At 27.6% G+C, this 16,315-nt stretch overlaps 4 protein-coding genes across 4 annotated transcripts; 3 read left to right on the top strand and 1 right to left on the bottom strand.

Annotated features, from left to right (window-relative positions):
- Window positions 1–423: 423 nt before the first annotated feature.
- On the top strand, window positions 424–6,029 carry MKS88_004786 (uncharacterized protein; the record flags this gene model as incomplete). Its single annotated transcript, XM_067217991.1, has 12 exons — window positions 424–1,367; window positions 2,516–2,601; window positions 2,756–2,922; window positions 3,119–3,131; window positions 3,560–3,604; window positions 3,765–3,851; window positions 3,967–4,043; window positions 4,332–4,428; window positions 4,623–4,752; window positions 5,315–5,415; window positions 5,799–5,852; window positions 5,977–6,029. The coding sequence occupies 12 exons, from the start codon at window positions 424–426 to the stop codon at window positions 6,027–6,029; spliced, it is 1,854 nt and encodes a 617-aa protein (XP_067071168.1).
- Window positions 6,030–8,445: 2,416 nt separating this feature from the next.
- On the top strand, window positions 8,446–8,931 carry MKS88_004785 (eukaryotic translation initiation factor 5A; the record flags this gene model as incomplete). The annotated part of the gene is made up of 1 exon (XM_067217990.1): window positions 8,446–8,931. The coding sequence occupies one exon, from the start codon at window positions 8,446–8,448 to the stop codon at window positions 8,929–8,931; it is 486 nt and encodes a 161-aa protein (XP_067071167.1).
- A 1,294-nt stretch (window positions 8,932–10,225) lies between these two features.
- On the bottom strand, window positions 10,226–11,926 carry MKS88_004784 (uncharacterized protein; the record flags this gene model as incomplete). Its single annotated transcript, XM_067217989.1, has 1 exon — window positions 10,226–11,926. One exon carries the CDS (start codon window positions 11,924–11,926, stop codon window positions 10,226–10,228), a length of 1,701 nt encoding a protein of 566 aa, XP_067071166.1.
- Window positions 11,927–12,746: 820 nt separating this feature from the next.
- MKS88_004783 (uncharacterized protein) lies at window positions 12,747–15,894 on the top strand (the record flags this gene model as incomplete). Its single annotated transcript, XM_067217988.1, has 2 exons — window positions 12,747–12,775; window positions 13,044–15,894. 2 exons carry the CDS (start codon window positions 12,747–12,749, stop codon window positions 15,892–15,894), a joined length of 2,880 nt encoding a protein of 959 aa, XP_067071165.1.
- Window positions 15,895–16,315: the final 421 nt, after the last annotated feature.

Genomic DNA, 16,315 nt, shown 5'->3' with positions numbered 1-16,315 from the left:
ATAAACAAATTGATTGATAAATTGATTGATAAATTGATTGATAAATTGATTGATAAATTGATTAATAAATAGGTAAATAAATGGGTAAATAAATTGATAAATATATTGATAAATAAATGGGTAAATAAATTGATAAATAAATGGGTAAATAAATTGATAAATAAATGGGTAAATAAATTGATAAATAAATGGGTAAATAAATTGATAAATAAATGGGTAAATAAATTGATAAATAAATGGGTAAATAAATTGATAAATAAATGGGTAAATAAATTGATAAATAAATGGGTAAATAAATTAGTTGAACGACTAGCAGAACGATTGATTGAGTAAATGTATTATGTATGTATTAGTGCATGCACGTATGTACATATGTATGAGAAAGCAAAATAAAGAACGGTTACTACGCTTGCAGCTGGTACAATGTACACACTCGACTTTGTAAGTGAGGGAAAGTACGTCCTTCGGGTAGGTGACTTGTGCGGTAAATACTACGTACCTGTGGCGTTGCCAGGGAGGTATAGAAGTAATGTAGAGGATATAGAAAATATATTGTACATATGGATGAACAAATTTGATAAAATAAAAAAAAATAAAAAAATAAAAAAAAAGGAAGATGAAGAAGAAGAAGGAGAAGGAGAAGAAGGTGAAGAAGGAGAAGGAGAAGAAGAAGAAGGAGAAGGAGAAGGAGAAAAAGAAAGTTGCAAAGATTTATATTTATTTAGTTGTATATTTAAAGAAACTAAATTTTCATTAATATTAACAAAATCAAGATATGAAAAAAACTTTTGTGTATGGAAAATATTATGGTGTGCATGGCAAGATATATTGAAAAAAAGCTTTGAAAAAAATGACAATAAATATTTTAAAATGTATAAAAAAAATCTTATTATTTTTCAAGCTGGTTGTATTTACTTAATGTTTTTATTATATTTTTGTCAACATGTAGAAGAACATGAATTTCCTTATCCGTTATATTTATCACCAGAAATTGTTAATCGTTGTTTAGACATAACGGAACAGTGTGAAAGTTTAAATATATTTAAAGAGTTAAGATTTATTTTAAATTTTATGTTTGATACAAACTCCATTATATTATGTTGTAATAATAATTTAAATGAAACTTACCAGGATAGGTATGGTGCTCCTTTATATATTGAGAAGAGCAAATTGGGTGTTGAGAACGCTACACAGATTAAGGATGTACATATTACTAATATCTATAACCATATGAACGACCAGTTGAAAGATTTGTGTAAGTTATGCGATAATCAAAGATGGAAGAGCACACATAGTAACACCTCCACGTATAATCTTCTCTTTAAGCTGGAGCTTCTAAAGGACGTTCTGAATGAGGATAATTTGTGGTGAGCATCAAAGGAGGCGGAAAAAAAAAAGGTAAAAAGTAAAGGTGGAAAATAAGGTCTACCCATTCTGATTCGTGCAATATAGGAAAATGGGGTACAGTAAATTTAAGGCTTGTACAATTTACCGAATGAGCAAAATGTGGATCTAAACTTTTAAGATAAAAGAAAAAGTAAGCTCATTTTTTGCAAAAGGGGAAGAAGTATCATCCCGTTTATACACACTTATAGGAAAAAAAAAAATAAAATAAAAACAATAAAAAAGATAAAATTATGGTAATATTCATTTTTACAACATTAACAATATAATTTGTTGTTTCTTAAGTAGCTTGAGAATTTTTTTTTTTTTTCGTGCATGATGATTAATTTTACGTGTTTTAAGCAAAGTAGATTTTCTTTTTTTGTGTGGGCTAACTCCGTTTGTTCAAACCATGTAATATTCAATATACAATATGCAATATGCAATATGCAATGTGCAATGTGCAATGTGCAATGTGCAATGTGCAATGCGCATTATAAAAATTAACAAGCACTTAACCAATTACGGGGCAAGAATGGTGTACGTACATTATAGTGGCAATATTACGCTTTACTTGAAGTGCTTAATGGGGGAAAAGAGAAGCATGTTTACAAAAGTTTGTATGTTTGCAAATACCTACGTATTTCCAGGGGCGTTTATAGTAACATTTCGAAGGGAAAAATATTATAAGTGGCAAGAATGTGTAGACTTCTACAAATATGTGTGTTTGTCAAATCTGCTTAACCAAGTTGTGACAAAAATTAAGATTTTCGAATCCTACATTTAAAATTTTCTGTTTTACGCTTTCTGTTTTACACTTTCTGTTTTACACTTTCTGTTTTACACTTTCTGTTTTACACTTTCTGTTTTACACTTTCTGTTTTCAATTTTCTGTTTTCAATTTTCTGTTATATATTTTTGTTTTTCTTTTTCTTTTTCCTTATTTTTTTTTTTTTTTTTGTTTGTCTTTACCCCTTGTGCACACACACACACCCCTCCTACTGCACTCGTTCCCGTCTACATTTTTTTATCATAAAAAAATATAACAAACATACGCTGTAGATTTTTGAAAAATTTTACTAAAAAACATGAAGGGGTACTACATTTTAGTGCTTATGTTTTTTGTCCTTAGCCAAAAACAAATATTTGTAGAAAGCATTATACAAAAGCAGGATGTGTACTTGGATGATGAGTTCAAAAGTTTTACATATTTTTTTGGTTAGGAAGAACTGGCATGCGAATTTGTCTATCCGCTTGTGTGTTCGTTTATCCACTCGCTTGTTCACTCGTTTGTTTATTTTTTTTCTGTGAGAAAAAGAAAGCATATGATTTGATTAAATTTTAATTCTTCTTTATTTTCATTTCTTTGTAGCTTCCTCCCCATCTGCCAATTTCTTGTCTAGAATTGTCCATAGTGATTCATCAAGATTTGTTCAAGTGAATAATAAAATAGGTCTTAACAACATAATGAATACATGTGCACCAAATATAAAAAGAGAGAAAATGTTTACCATATTACTAAGCAGAATGTTTAGAGCTGTCCTAAACAAAATATATAGTAGAATAATAAAGAAAGCTACATGGAACTAATTTCATCGCTTTTATTTTACAGATATATGGAGTAAAACGGTAGATAAGGCATACTCAATCAATCAAGTAAAATTTTTTATACATGTATGAAAATCGCAATTCCAAAGCTATACATATATTTATCTTGTGTTCCCTCAATGCAAAGGGAGACAAGAGGGGTATGTAATCCATAAGAGGGAAAGAAAGTGATCCGCTTTTAGAACATGCATAAATGGGTGTATGTGGGTGTACGCTTGTGTATGCATGTATACATGTGTGTATATATATAGATATACAGGTAGATATAAATATATGGATATATATAGATATAGAAGCATACATGCCTGAGCACACATATCGAGGGAATCTCTTTTTCAATTAATCATGATCAAAGGTTTCCAACGAAATCATGAGGACTTACATTTCTCTTCTGCTTTTACTGTTATGCCCTTATTTTGCCTTCATTGGAATATTCGGTTAACTCCTGCATGCATGTATTCTCATATAATATGTTAATAAAAAGAGAAAAAAAAAAAAAAAAAAAAAAAATTATAAATTTATACCATCATAAAATTATATAATTATAATATGTACCAATTATTACTAGGTCATACAAGAAACCAGACAACCTTAACGTTGTCATCTATATGGGGTATATCTCACCTTAACATGAAAATATTACTTGAAGAGTGGGCACACTATCACGAACATACGAACATATACATGCACACATACTTACATAGACGTGCATATATATATGTATATATATACATTGGAATAAATTTTTTTTTTTTTTATCTCCTAATTTTCAGCTTATTTCACTCTTTTAACTGTCTTTTATTTAACTAACGGGATTTTAAATATCGGATTTGTCTGTTCCTTGCCACTAGTATTTGGATGTTAAAAGGATAAAAAAAAAAAAAAGAAAGAAAAAAAAGAGAACTCAAGAAAAAGTTAGTTCTAAAAGTATAATAATCTTTTTTTTTTTTTTTTTTTACTTTTTCTCCTTTTTAGTATTCGCTTTCAGTATAGCAAACTCGGATTGTACAATTAAAACTTTATACAAATACACTCGATATATGTTTTGCTTTGTACGTTTATAAGAATGAGGCGCGCGAACACAAGCACTAATATGTTTGTATGTGTATTGTATGTATGAGTGTATATGTATATGCATAGGCGCATATATATAGGCGTATATAAATAGGCGAATATACATAGGTGTATATACATAAGCGTATATACATAAGCGTATATACATAAGCGTATATACATAAGCGTATATACATAAGCGTATATACATAAGCGTATATACATAAGCGTATATACATAAGCGTATATACATAAGCGTATATATATGTTTCTCCCATTCCCATTAGGTTGTTGCTAAGTTGATATACGACACTGTAACAAATGTAAGCGGAGATGGAGCAAATTCTTTCGACTACGGATTCAGCGGAATTATATATATGAATTGTTAGCATTTCGAATAGTTGAACGTGTATATGTATTTATGAGTATTTTTGCATTTTGATATATATTATACTCCGTCTTTTAAGAGTGCGAACATCTATATTTACATATATAAGTATCTATGTATATGCACAGATGTCTATATATATTTAAGTTTCCATGTATATGTGCAAACGTGTGAATTCTCCTTTTTTAAGTATTCAGAGGGAATTACTATTTCGTCTTGAAAATAGTTCATCTAATTGTGCTTAGCGTTTTATCGCTAATTATTGTTAAATCATTTCCAAAGTTTTTTTCGACGAATTCTTTGCAAAGTCCCATATCTATGTAAGAACATAACAAATGAACAGGGAAAAAAAAAAAATACATATGCATATATATACGTATGTATATATATATATTTTTATACGTATGTGCACACCATCCCACCCGTATAAATTGACAACAGTCATAAGGAGAATATATGATACGGTCGGTCTACATTTATTATTTCAAAAATATTGTAATTTTAAATTAGTGTTTCACTCTTTTGCATATTTTTTTACTTAGTGCTCACTGTTGCAAATGCTGTTTTCATATAATGGTGTTTTTATACGTTGACAGAGTTCACAATTTTATTCTTTTGTGTTGTTTTATGTAATCTTACGTTGTTTTATGTTGTTTTATATCGTCTTGTATTATATGATATCACATAGTATTATATAGTATTATATAGTATTATATAGTATTATATAGTATTATATCGTCTTATATTGTATTATATGATATCATATAGTATCATATAGTATCATATAGTATTATATCGTCTTATATTGTATTATATTGTATTATATGATATCATATAGTATCATATAGTATTAATTTAATTTTTTTTTTTTTTTCCCTTAAGACTACTGGACAAGTACATTGTATCCACTTTATGCTCATTACCTATTGCCGCATCCCTTACCCAAATATTTTACTTAACAAGCAAAACGATAAACCCCATAGGTTCGCAAGAATAAGCAGGATGCGTGTCTCTATCCCGACATAAAAATATACATATATACATGCATACATATATATATATATATATGCATACATATATATATATATATATGCATACATATATATATATATATGCGCTTAGAACAAAGAGACACATTCATTTCACTCAAATTCTCTTTTTATTTGGCGTTAGACCCAAGCATATTTTTCATGATTCCTAGTTCCATAAACTTTTCTTCAATAAGCACAATTTTTTCATTAATTAGTAAGCACATTTTACACCGTACAAAATAATGAGGACGAAAATGAAATTAAGATTGTGAGAATAAGAAAAATAAAAGTTATGCGTGTTTTTTTTTTTTTTTTTTTCCCCTTTTAATTTGTAGCATGGGCAATAACAACTTATGTATTAGTTGTACTGAGAAATCATGTGGAAACGGGTACTCACAAACGAGAAAAAAAAATGTTCCAAAAATAACATAGAGATGAAAAAGAATACAAACATGTGCACAGTTTATTTTATTTTATTTTATTTTTTTTTTTTTGTTATATTCCATTTTTCAGATTACAACCATATTTTAAATAAAATTCCAACGAGCATCAACGAATTTTTATAGCGCAAAGATTGGAGTAAAAAAATAAAATAAAATATATAGAATAAAATGAAGTAAAATAAAATATAATACAATAAAATACAGTACAGTAGAATAAATATAAATATAAAATAAAATTTGACGGACTGAACAGTCATATGTCAGAGTAGTATATATATATATATATTTTTTTTTTTTTTTTTTTTTTTTTTGAATAATTTTATCGAAATAACTAAACATTAAGTTTTTACAAAACGGCTAGCTGCCCCTCCTTTATTTAGTGAACAAAAAAAAAAAAAAAAAATACTTACATCTGTTGTTATGTATGTACAAACTAATTTATGTATGCTGGAAAATAAATATGCAACATAATTTAGCTAGCTAAAAACGATAGTCCTAAAAATACATTTTTTTTTTTTTTTTTTTTTTTAAATGAACTGTTAATACCATAGTAAAAAAGAATAAGAATAGTATTAATTTGTCTTAAACAAAACAAATATTACTACGCTGACATGGTAGATGAATAATAATATGTTAACGTGCGAAAAGCGCATCTTGTAACCATGCTTCCATTGTAATCGCAATATATTAATATACAATTTTTTTTAATAAAATAAAATGTAATTATCTATGTGTACAATATGGCACCAACTATTATTATATATGATCGCAAAAATTACTTTTTCCTTAATTGTGTAAAATATAAATTTTTTGTTTTATTTTTTTCATGTTTTTGTACCATGTGTAAATAAAAAGTGATTAAAAAAAATACACGAAATGTTAAAAATGTTACGCAGTTATCTGAACAAGCTGCTCGTTTGAATGGTGTTACACTACTATATACTCCTATGCAAGAGTGCATATAATATGTATGCAAACGTAATACGCATGTAAAAGAATATTATGTACGCACTCATGTATATAATTATGTTCAACTAATTATGTAGCAGCTTCAAATGACTGCTCTTTACATTACAAATTTGCCTTATTACATAATAACAAACGCAAAAGCACTTTATATATTAAACACGTAACAAACAATGCAGTAATGTTCATATTTTATTATTCTTCCTCTATATTTATTCCATACGGTACATATCATCTTATGCGTATTATTAAAATAAATAAGAAAAATATTTTGCATAATAACATAAATATATATAATTCTATCATCATGATTGAGACTCCTTACGAGTCAAACAAACCCCAATAAATTAAAACCTTGGTGAGTTCAAAAATAGGGAACAAAAATTGACATTTTTTTACAACTATTTTTTTAATACAAAAAAATAAAACGGTTATACACAAGTGTTATTTTTATATGAGTACTGAATTTTGCTTACACGGTAGTGTATCAGTAAAAAAGCATATACATATATATATATATATATATACGTGCATACGTACATATGCTATTCGTACATATATAATATAAGCATAATATTATATATAAGGCTCGTTTAAGCTTTCTCTTTTTTTTTTTTTTTTTTTAAAAACTCTTTTTTTTTTTTATTTAATACACATAGTAGGATGTCACATAGTACATAACATAATTAAATAATTTATTTATATTTTTTTTTATATTTTATATGTACAAAATGCATCATTTTAATCTGTTTTGCGTATAGCAAATTTCTGCGTATAAAAGGAATAACATTTTTACGATTTAATTCTTTAAAAAATATATATATATATTTATGTATATGCATATTTATATATTTATGTACTTAAATAAACCTATCTTTAAAAGTATGATTTATAAAATAGAGGATATTTCATAAATAAATAAAGAACCCCATTTTTTCAGCAATATTAAAAAAATAAATATGCATACAGATAGTATATAAAAAGAACGATTTTAACAAAAATATTAGCACAGTAATAGTACTAATTGCTGCATCGCATCAATACATAATTTATTCTTCTCTTTAAAGTTAAACACATTATAATAATAATAATATATAAAATAATGTAAAATAATAAATATTTTATAAAATTTAAAGTAGTAAAAAAATAAAAAGAGTACCCTTTAAGTATAACTTATTTTAAAAGAAAATTATTTGTCACTGTTTATATATCACACATTTTATGCATTATTTTATTTTGTATTTATAAATGTATAAGTATATATAAGTTTATATATGTATATTTAATAAAGGGTAAAAATATATATGGGAAAAAGTAGATATAAACGTACATACAAATTTATATATATATGCATATATATTTATATATATAATATCCATTTTTAAAAATAGCTAATTAAAAAAAAAAAAAAAAAATCACGAATAAAATTGCGTAAAAAATTGAGTAAAAAAGTGTGTATACAATTGCGTAAAAATTTGTTTACAATTGCGTAAAAATTTGTTTACAATTGCGTAAAAATTTGTTTACAATTGCGTAAAAATTTGTTTACAATTGCGTAAAAAATTACCTGAACATGTCAGATCACGAAACATATGATAATATTGATGCAGGAGCATCACAAACCTATCCTGTGCAGGCGGGTGCAATAAAAAAAAATGGGCATGTCATGTTAAAAGAGCATCCATGTAAAGTTGTTGATTATTCAACATCCAAAACTGGAAAACATGGTCATGCAAAAGCACACATTGTAGGTATTGATATTTTTACTGGTAAAAAATATGAAGATATATGTCCTACATCCCATAACATGGATGTACCTGTTGTTAAAAGAACGGAATTGCAGTTAATTGATATTACGGAGGATGGTTTTGTTTCTTTACTGTACGAAAATGGTGATACAAAAGATGATTTAAGTTTACCAAAAGATTCGGAAGGAAATTTTGATGAAGTAGCTAAACAAATACGTAATTTATTTGATAGTGGAAAATCAGTTTTAGTTAGTGTCCTATCTGCTTGTGGTCAGGAAAAAATTATTGCTGTGAAGGAATTATCATCATAAAGAATTGATTATTTTTTTAAGGAAATCCGTTGTTATATGATACCTTTGTACGTTGCACTGGTGCATACAAAGTGGAGAAGTGTATGTATATATATATACATATATATAGGTGTGTATGTGTTTGTACAAAATATGCTTTTATATGTGTATATATATGTGTGTGCATGTGTAAGTATATATGTGCTTATTTATTTTTATGAAAATGTAATAAGAAGAAATTATGCGAGTTTATACTAGTTGCATTTTTCGGCAAAATAAAATTTTATTGCATAAAAAAGTAAATGTAAAAAAAAAAAAGAGAAGAAACAAGGATAATACATATGCTGTTATATTTTTTTCATGTAGAAAATGTTTATATTATGCTTACGTTTATGGGAAAACAACACAGATTTAATTATTAAGCGCTAACAGCGAATTGAACTTTATTAATAGTGAATATAGTCATGTCATTTTTATTAAACGGAAAAAAAAAAATATATATATATATATATATATAAATATATATATATGTATACATACATACATATGTTTATATATATATATGTTTATATGTATTAAAGTAAAAATTATTTAATTTACTTTTCCAAATAAACGTTTTTGTTACTATCACTCCTTTTGTAGTAATGTCATATGCCCTTTTTATATTTTAAAGGGCTCCTTTAAAAATGCACATATACATTGACTATAAATGAAATTGTGATAACATGAATAGAAAAAAAGAAAAAAGGATGTGAATTGTTCAAAAAAAAAATTGGCATTTTCTTATATTTAAAAGAAAAAAAAAAAATACATATAAAATTATGCAGAGTTATGAAAAGCTATTTAAAATTTCAGTTTTGTGTAAAAATGTGCAAAACAGTTACCTTTTTTTTTTTTGACGATTTTGTAAATACAAGTGGGGCTTTTTCAATGACACACACTGGTTATTCTTCGAGAATTTGAAGAAAGTACATGTACAATATATTTATTTATTATAACTGGAAGCAAGTTTTTTATATTTTATATTCTTTCCTTTTTCTGTTCATTTTTGGGGTAATTTTTATATACAATTATTTATTTGTTTAGCTGTTTATTTGTTTAGCTGTTTATTTGTTTAGCTGTTTATTTGTTTAGCTGTTTATTTGTTTAGCTGTTTATTTGTTTAGCTGTTTATTTGTTTAGATGTTTATTTGTTTAGATGTTTATTTGTTTACTTGTTTATTTATTTATTTTAATTTATTTTATATTTCTGAATTCGTTACTTAAATGCACACACAGTTGCTTGCTCACTAGTAGGGACACACTTTTTAGGATATTAGTGCAACAAGGTTTCAATTCCGTATTCATTTATTTCAAAAAAGCATATGTTGTCTTTACCTTTTTTTTTTATCTTTATGTATCTCTGGTTATATCTTTTTGTACAGAAGTTATCATCATGATTTTCCGCCATTTCATCTGACCCTTCATCACTTGACGGGGTGTAGCAGTCATTTTTTTTGCTTACCTTTTTCGTAGGATAATTATGCTCAAATAAATTCTTTTGATTAATGAATCTTACAATTATGTGGTGGTACACATATTTTGAGTAAATTTTATTGAAATGTTCGTCATGTTTTTTAAAATATTTACTATCATTATTTGTTATCAAAACGCAAATTTTATGTTCTGTAGATAGTTTGGACAGTTTCATTAACAAACATTTAAGCTCATTATTTAGCTGCTCGGTATTTAGCTTCTTATTGTTTAAATGCTTATTGTTTAGATGCTTACTATTTAGCTGCTTATTATTTGGCTGCTCATCATTTGGCTGCTCATCATTTGGCTGCTCATTGTTTGGCTGCTCATTGTTTGGCTGCTCATTGTTTGGCTGCTCATTGTTTGACTGCTCATTATTTGGCTGCTCATTGTTTGGCTGCTCATTGTTTGGCTGCTCATCATTTGGCTGCTCATCATTTGGCTGCTTATCTTTTAACTGCGCATTTGTTAACTGCATATCGTTTACTGTGTTGCTTTTGTGCAAATAATTTAAGTTGTCCAATACTACCGCCCCCAAATCTGAAGGTATATATTTGTTAAAATGGTTAGTTTTAGGATGAGCGTATTTTTCAACATGGTCACATATAAAATGAACAACATTAACAAGTTCAGAAAAATTGAAAATTTTTAAGATTTGTAAATTTTTGAAAACATCAAAGAAGGTAATATCATCAATGTATTTATTTAAATAATGATTAAATAGATTTATGAACAGGTACCATTCTTTAGTATAATTTTTATATATGTTAAACAGCTGTTGTTTTTGATAGAAATTAGAACTGTCCAGTAGTAATAAAAATAAAAAAGAATTTTTCTCACCACAGAAATTAATATAAGTATTTATTAATTTTTTTATTTTTTCTATAGAGGAATAAATCATATTTTTGTATCTTTCAATGTAAAAACTGTTATCTAGGTCTATGTAAATAATTCTTTTTTTAGAAAACTGGTTATTGTTATAAATTCTGTTATAATTTAATAAAAATCCTGCATTCTTTTCCTTTACCTTTTTATCATATAAGTCTATAAATAAAAGGGTGAAATAATTTAGCAGCTGATTTAACTCTTGAAAATTTGTACTTTCAATATTAAACTCTTTTCTTAGATTCTTTAAATTTTTTGATATTTTGGAAGAGAATTTATTTTCTATATTTTTCTTATGTAAAAAATTTTCAAAATCAAAGTACGTTGAATAGAAAAGATGAAAAAAGTGTAATAAGTCATTAAAAAATAAATTTACACAAATGTGGGAACAAAGACTGCTTTTCCCGCTGTTCTTTTTACCAGTAATTCCATTAATACCTCTACATATAAATATACCATTACACAGTGTATTATACGTATATATGTTTGTGTAAATTTTGATATTTAACTCGTACTGTAATTCGTGAATGCTCTTTATTTCGACCGGCTTGATGGCTCCTTTGTTGATGATAGGAGTTATAACTTTTTCATTACCTACACATTTGTTCTTAGTCATGTTTAAGATACTTATTTTAAGTACATTTATTCTTAATTATGTATTAATGAAAAAAATAATTGCACAGAGGGGTTAACGTAAATATGTCAGTTGAGCTGACCACTGGTAAGAAATTGGGGGAGAAAAGTGATTTTCCGGGTTTAGCTTCTCCACTTCTTCACTTTGTTAATAATTTACTTCGCCAATTGTTCAATCGTTCGATTGTTTACTTGATCACTTCTTTACCTTTTAATTAAAATTATCCTGCACAGGCAAGGTAAAAAAAAAAAAAAAAAAAAATTCTCCATATTGTAAAACTCAAACGTGGCAATTAACAGTGTACGTTCCCATTATTCAAATGTGCTCTTTACAAAACAAGTGCACAAACATGAGTAAACGCATATACGTGTAATGGAAATAATAAACGACCAAATGAATAAACAATTGTGTGAAGTAAAACAAGGAAACTAATTTGCTTAAAGTTACCATATCTGTTTAGTGATAATTTTTTGTCCTATTCTTTTGAATGTATGTAGGTGAACATATCCATTCTTTCCCCATTTCAGTAAAGATCTAAATTAATCTTTTCCATTCACTTTTTACACATTGGAGGATGTGTATTTATGTGTGATAATTTTCTTTGGGCTTTTAGCGATATATATAAATCATACGTACATATGCACATACATATTAAGTACATATTTATTATATCATAAATGAATTAATAAATGGTGTTGTGAGGGAAGATCATTTATATTGAGCTTTTATTTTTTCTTCTTGCATTTTTTTTTTTTTTTTGTTTAACATACATTTTTTATAATAATACTTGAACAATCGAAAAATGGACACATTTGTAGGGTTAAACAGGAGGTTTCATTATACGTATTTTTAATAAACAAATATTAACAAGAATACATCTCTCCATCTTCTTTTTTTTTTTTTTTTTTTTTTTGGAGTTTTTTATACCATTTTGCGGCAAAAAAAAAAAAAAAAGAAACAAAAGAAATAAAAATGAACTTATTTGACAGCAATTCGGAAAGTAGTAGTAATAAAATATTTGAAAAAAATGAACAAGTCAAAAAAAAAAAAAAAAAAAAAAAAAAAGAAAGGAACCTTTATTTAGCCCCAATTTGGATAGACATAACAACATAACTGTAAAAGATGAAGTAAAAAGAGAGACAATATATGAAAAGAAGAAAAGCTTGTTTAGTAGCAATTCAGAGGGGAGTGAAGTTGTGTCTATGGGACATGAAATAAAAAGAGAGACAACATACGAAAAGAAAAAAAGCTTGTTTAGTAGCAACTCAGAGAGCAGTATTGATGTTCCTGTGGAACATGAAATAAAGCATAAAAGAAACAAACTGAAAAGGAAGTACCTCCTCTTTAGTAGTAATGATACGGATAAAAGTAGCAATACAGAAAAGAGAAGAAATAAAAGGAGTAATAAAATAAATAAAGGAACAATTAAAGGAATGAACAAAAGAATGAATAAAATAATAAATATAAGGATCGATGAAAGAAGAAAAAAAAGGTGTCTCAGAAGTAGCAACTCAGAAAGCAGTGCATTCTCATTATCTTCAGGGGTCAAAAAACAAAATTGCAAGGATGAACAATCTAAGGAAAAAAAGGATATAGAGAAAAAAATAAAAAATGGAAATAACATGCATTGTGTATTATATCGAAAAACTTACGAAGATGGAAAGTATTATAGTTGTAATAAAATATTTGATAAAGTGTGTAATTTGAAAAAAGATACAGTTCGTTGCATGGATGTCTTTGCAAGCAATGATATAACAGAAAAAGGAATTGAATCTTGGGGGGAAGAACACAATTGTAGTAATGACAAAACAGTGGACTGCAATAAACAGAAAGGAAGTAATGAATATTATAATAAGGAGAATTATAATATTGTTGAGAAGGAGATTAACAAGAAGAATGGATGTACAGAGGAAGGATTAAGAAAAATAAAATTTGAATGTAGCAGAAGTAGGAACAGGGGAAAGTACTATAGCAACGATGATGGTAAAAGCGTTTGCAAGAGCGAACGGTCAGGTATGTATCGACTAATAAATTTTGAAAAACTAAAAAAAAGAGCTTCTAGAAAACTTAATTTTTTGAGCATTGTTGATATAACAAAAGGGGAAAATAGTGAAACTAAAGAGGAAATTACAGAAAGCGAAAATAGTTCAGAAGAAGATATTTTAAACTTAACAGAGGGTAGTAATGTCAAGTCGGATTATTCCTTTTTTTCAAATAATTCTAACTCAGACAGTTTGGGTAGCTTAGAAAAGGAGCAAAATAATACCCTTGATATTTATAATTACTACTATGTAGGGAGGGATAATGAAGACGATACAAATAAGAAAAATGAGTTGGAAAAAATTACATATGACTCTCGTTCGAGTAGGTACAACCACTTATACACTTATTTGTTTGGCATAGAGGATAATGCGGTAGATAAGGGGAAAAAAGAGAAACAGGAGAGAGAAGCGAAAAAGGTGGGAGAAACGAAAAAGGTGGGGGAAGCGAAAAAGGAGGGAGAAGCGAAAAAGGTGGGGGAAGCGAAAAAGGAGGGAGAAGCGAAAAAGGAGGGAGAAGCGAAAAAGGAGGGAGAAGCGAAAAAGGAGGGAGAAGCGAAATTAAAGGAAGTTAACAAAAAGGATAAAGGGGTAATATATGAGAGGGTAAATCTTGACGGGAAATCCTCTCAAGACTGTGTGAACGTGAAGGAGGAGAAGAAAAAAGGGAAAAACTTTTTATTAAAAAAGAATTTAATTTTATACCGAAATTTTAAAAATATAAATAACGAAATATCACGACAGAATAATATAAAGGGTTTAAACTTTAGGGATTTGGTATCTGGTTTCATTCGACTAATAAACAAAAATATGTTAATGATGAATCGGAGTGGATGTAGGGGGGGGCGTACGAACGGAATGGACTGTCCCAATGGGATATTTGACAGCACTAGTGAAGTTGAGGAGTGTTATATAAATTTGGAAAGGTGGGATGACGAAAATGTGGGTAGAAAGAGTAGCCGTGGAGAAAGCGGTGGTAGAGGAAGCAATAGTGGAAGCATGTGTAGCATCCATAGCAGTAGCAATAGGAAGGATGAGTTGATGGGAGGGGCTCCAATGGCTCTAGGACGAGCACAGTGCGTGTGTGCGTTTTGCTTGGAAAGGGGGAAAATTTTAAGCAAGGATGAATTAGATCTGTGCATCTTCGAATATATTGAAGATAACAAAAGAGACAACACAATAATAAAACATTTTTTTATGAACAGTTATATATTTACGTCTTTTATTAATTATTATATCCATCATAAAAAAATAATGAATGTGTATAAGGTAAAAAATAAGAACAAATCAAAAAATGCCTATTTTTATAAATTTAATGCAAACATAAAAAGAAAATGTACTATTAAAAAAATTATACCCTTTATAGCAAGAAAGGTTACATTTACTACAATATGTTTATATATATATGGTATGAATTGTCTAAACGAACAAGAGAATTTTGTTGTTGTTATTAATTTTTTAAAATGGAAAAATATTCGAAGAAATTATCAAGAAATAGTAAAATTAAAAAGAGGAAAAGAAAATACACCTCTATGTAAGAAATTTTCTTTTTTCATTAACGCCGTTGATGAATTTTGTGCTTTAAGCAATATTCATATTTCAGATGGAATAAAAAAAGTTGGGTTCAAGGGGAAAAAAAATATCACACGCAGTGCAGTATATGGAGAAGCACATGATACATCACATGGTGCAGCACATTATGGAGAACAATTCGCTTATGCAAACAAGTTAAAACCATCTGCTAACACTTCTTTTCTTTATCATAATGATGAAAAAATAAGTGAAATTGAAAAAGCAGTAAATGAAAATTTAGAAAATAATAATTTGCAATTTCTTTTGATAGATCCACTTCATGTTTCGTCAAAAAAGATTTTTCACGTGTATCCGTCTCATGTGATTGTTCTTTTCTGAAAAGAAAAACGCTGGTGATGTGCAGTAGGTGGAAGAGTATACAAATGGCGGTCTCCATATTTGTAGGAATTTCTGTGGAGGGAAAAAACGCGTACGAATATATATATATATATATGTATGCACGTATTTATATATATGTATGCACGTATTTATATATATGTACACACGTATTTATATATATGTATGCACGTAGTTATATATATATATATATATATTTATATGTACATTTGTGTACCCCTTTTGGGGGGGAGGGAAAAGACAGGTTTAGGAAGCGCGTCTCTTTTTTTGACATGATGAAAACATTAACCAAAATGGTAGATGTTGGTGATGGATAAAAAATATATTTCAAAAAAGACATATTTTTAAAAAATAAAAAAACAAATCTCGTAGTAGCCTCGGATAAGTGGAAGATTCCGTTGAA

The sequence above is a fragment of the Plasmodium brasilianum genome, chromosome 13 (assembly GCF_023973825.1).
Source record: "Plasmodium brasilianum strain Bolivian I chromosome 13, whole genome shotgun sequence".
Lineage (NCBI taxonomy): Eukaryota > Apicomplexa > Aconoidasida > Haemosporida > Plasmodiidae > Plasmodium > Plasmodium brasilianum.
This window is presented reverse-complemented; position numbering and strand designations above follow the sequence as displayed.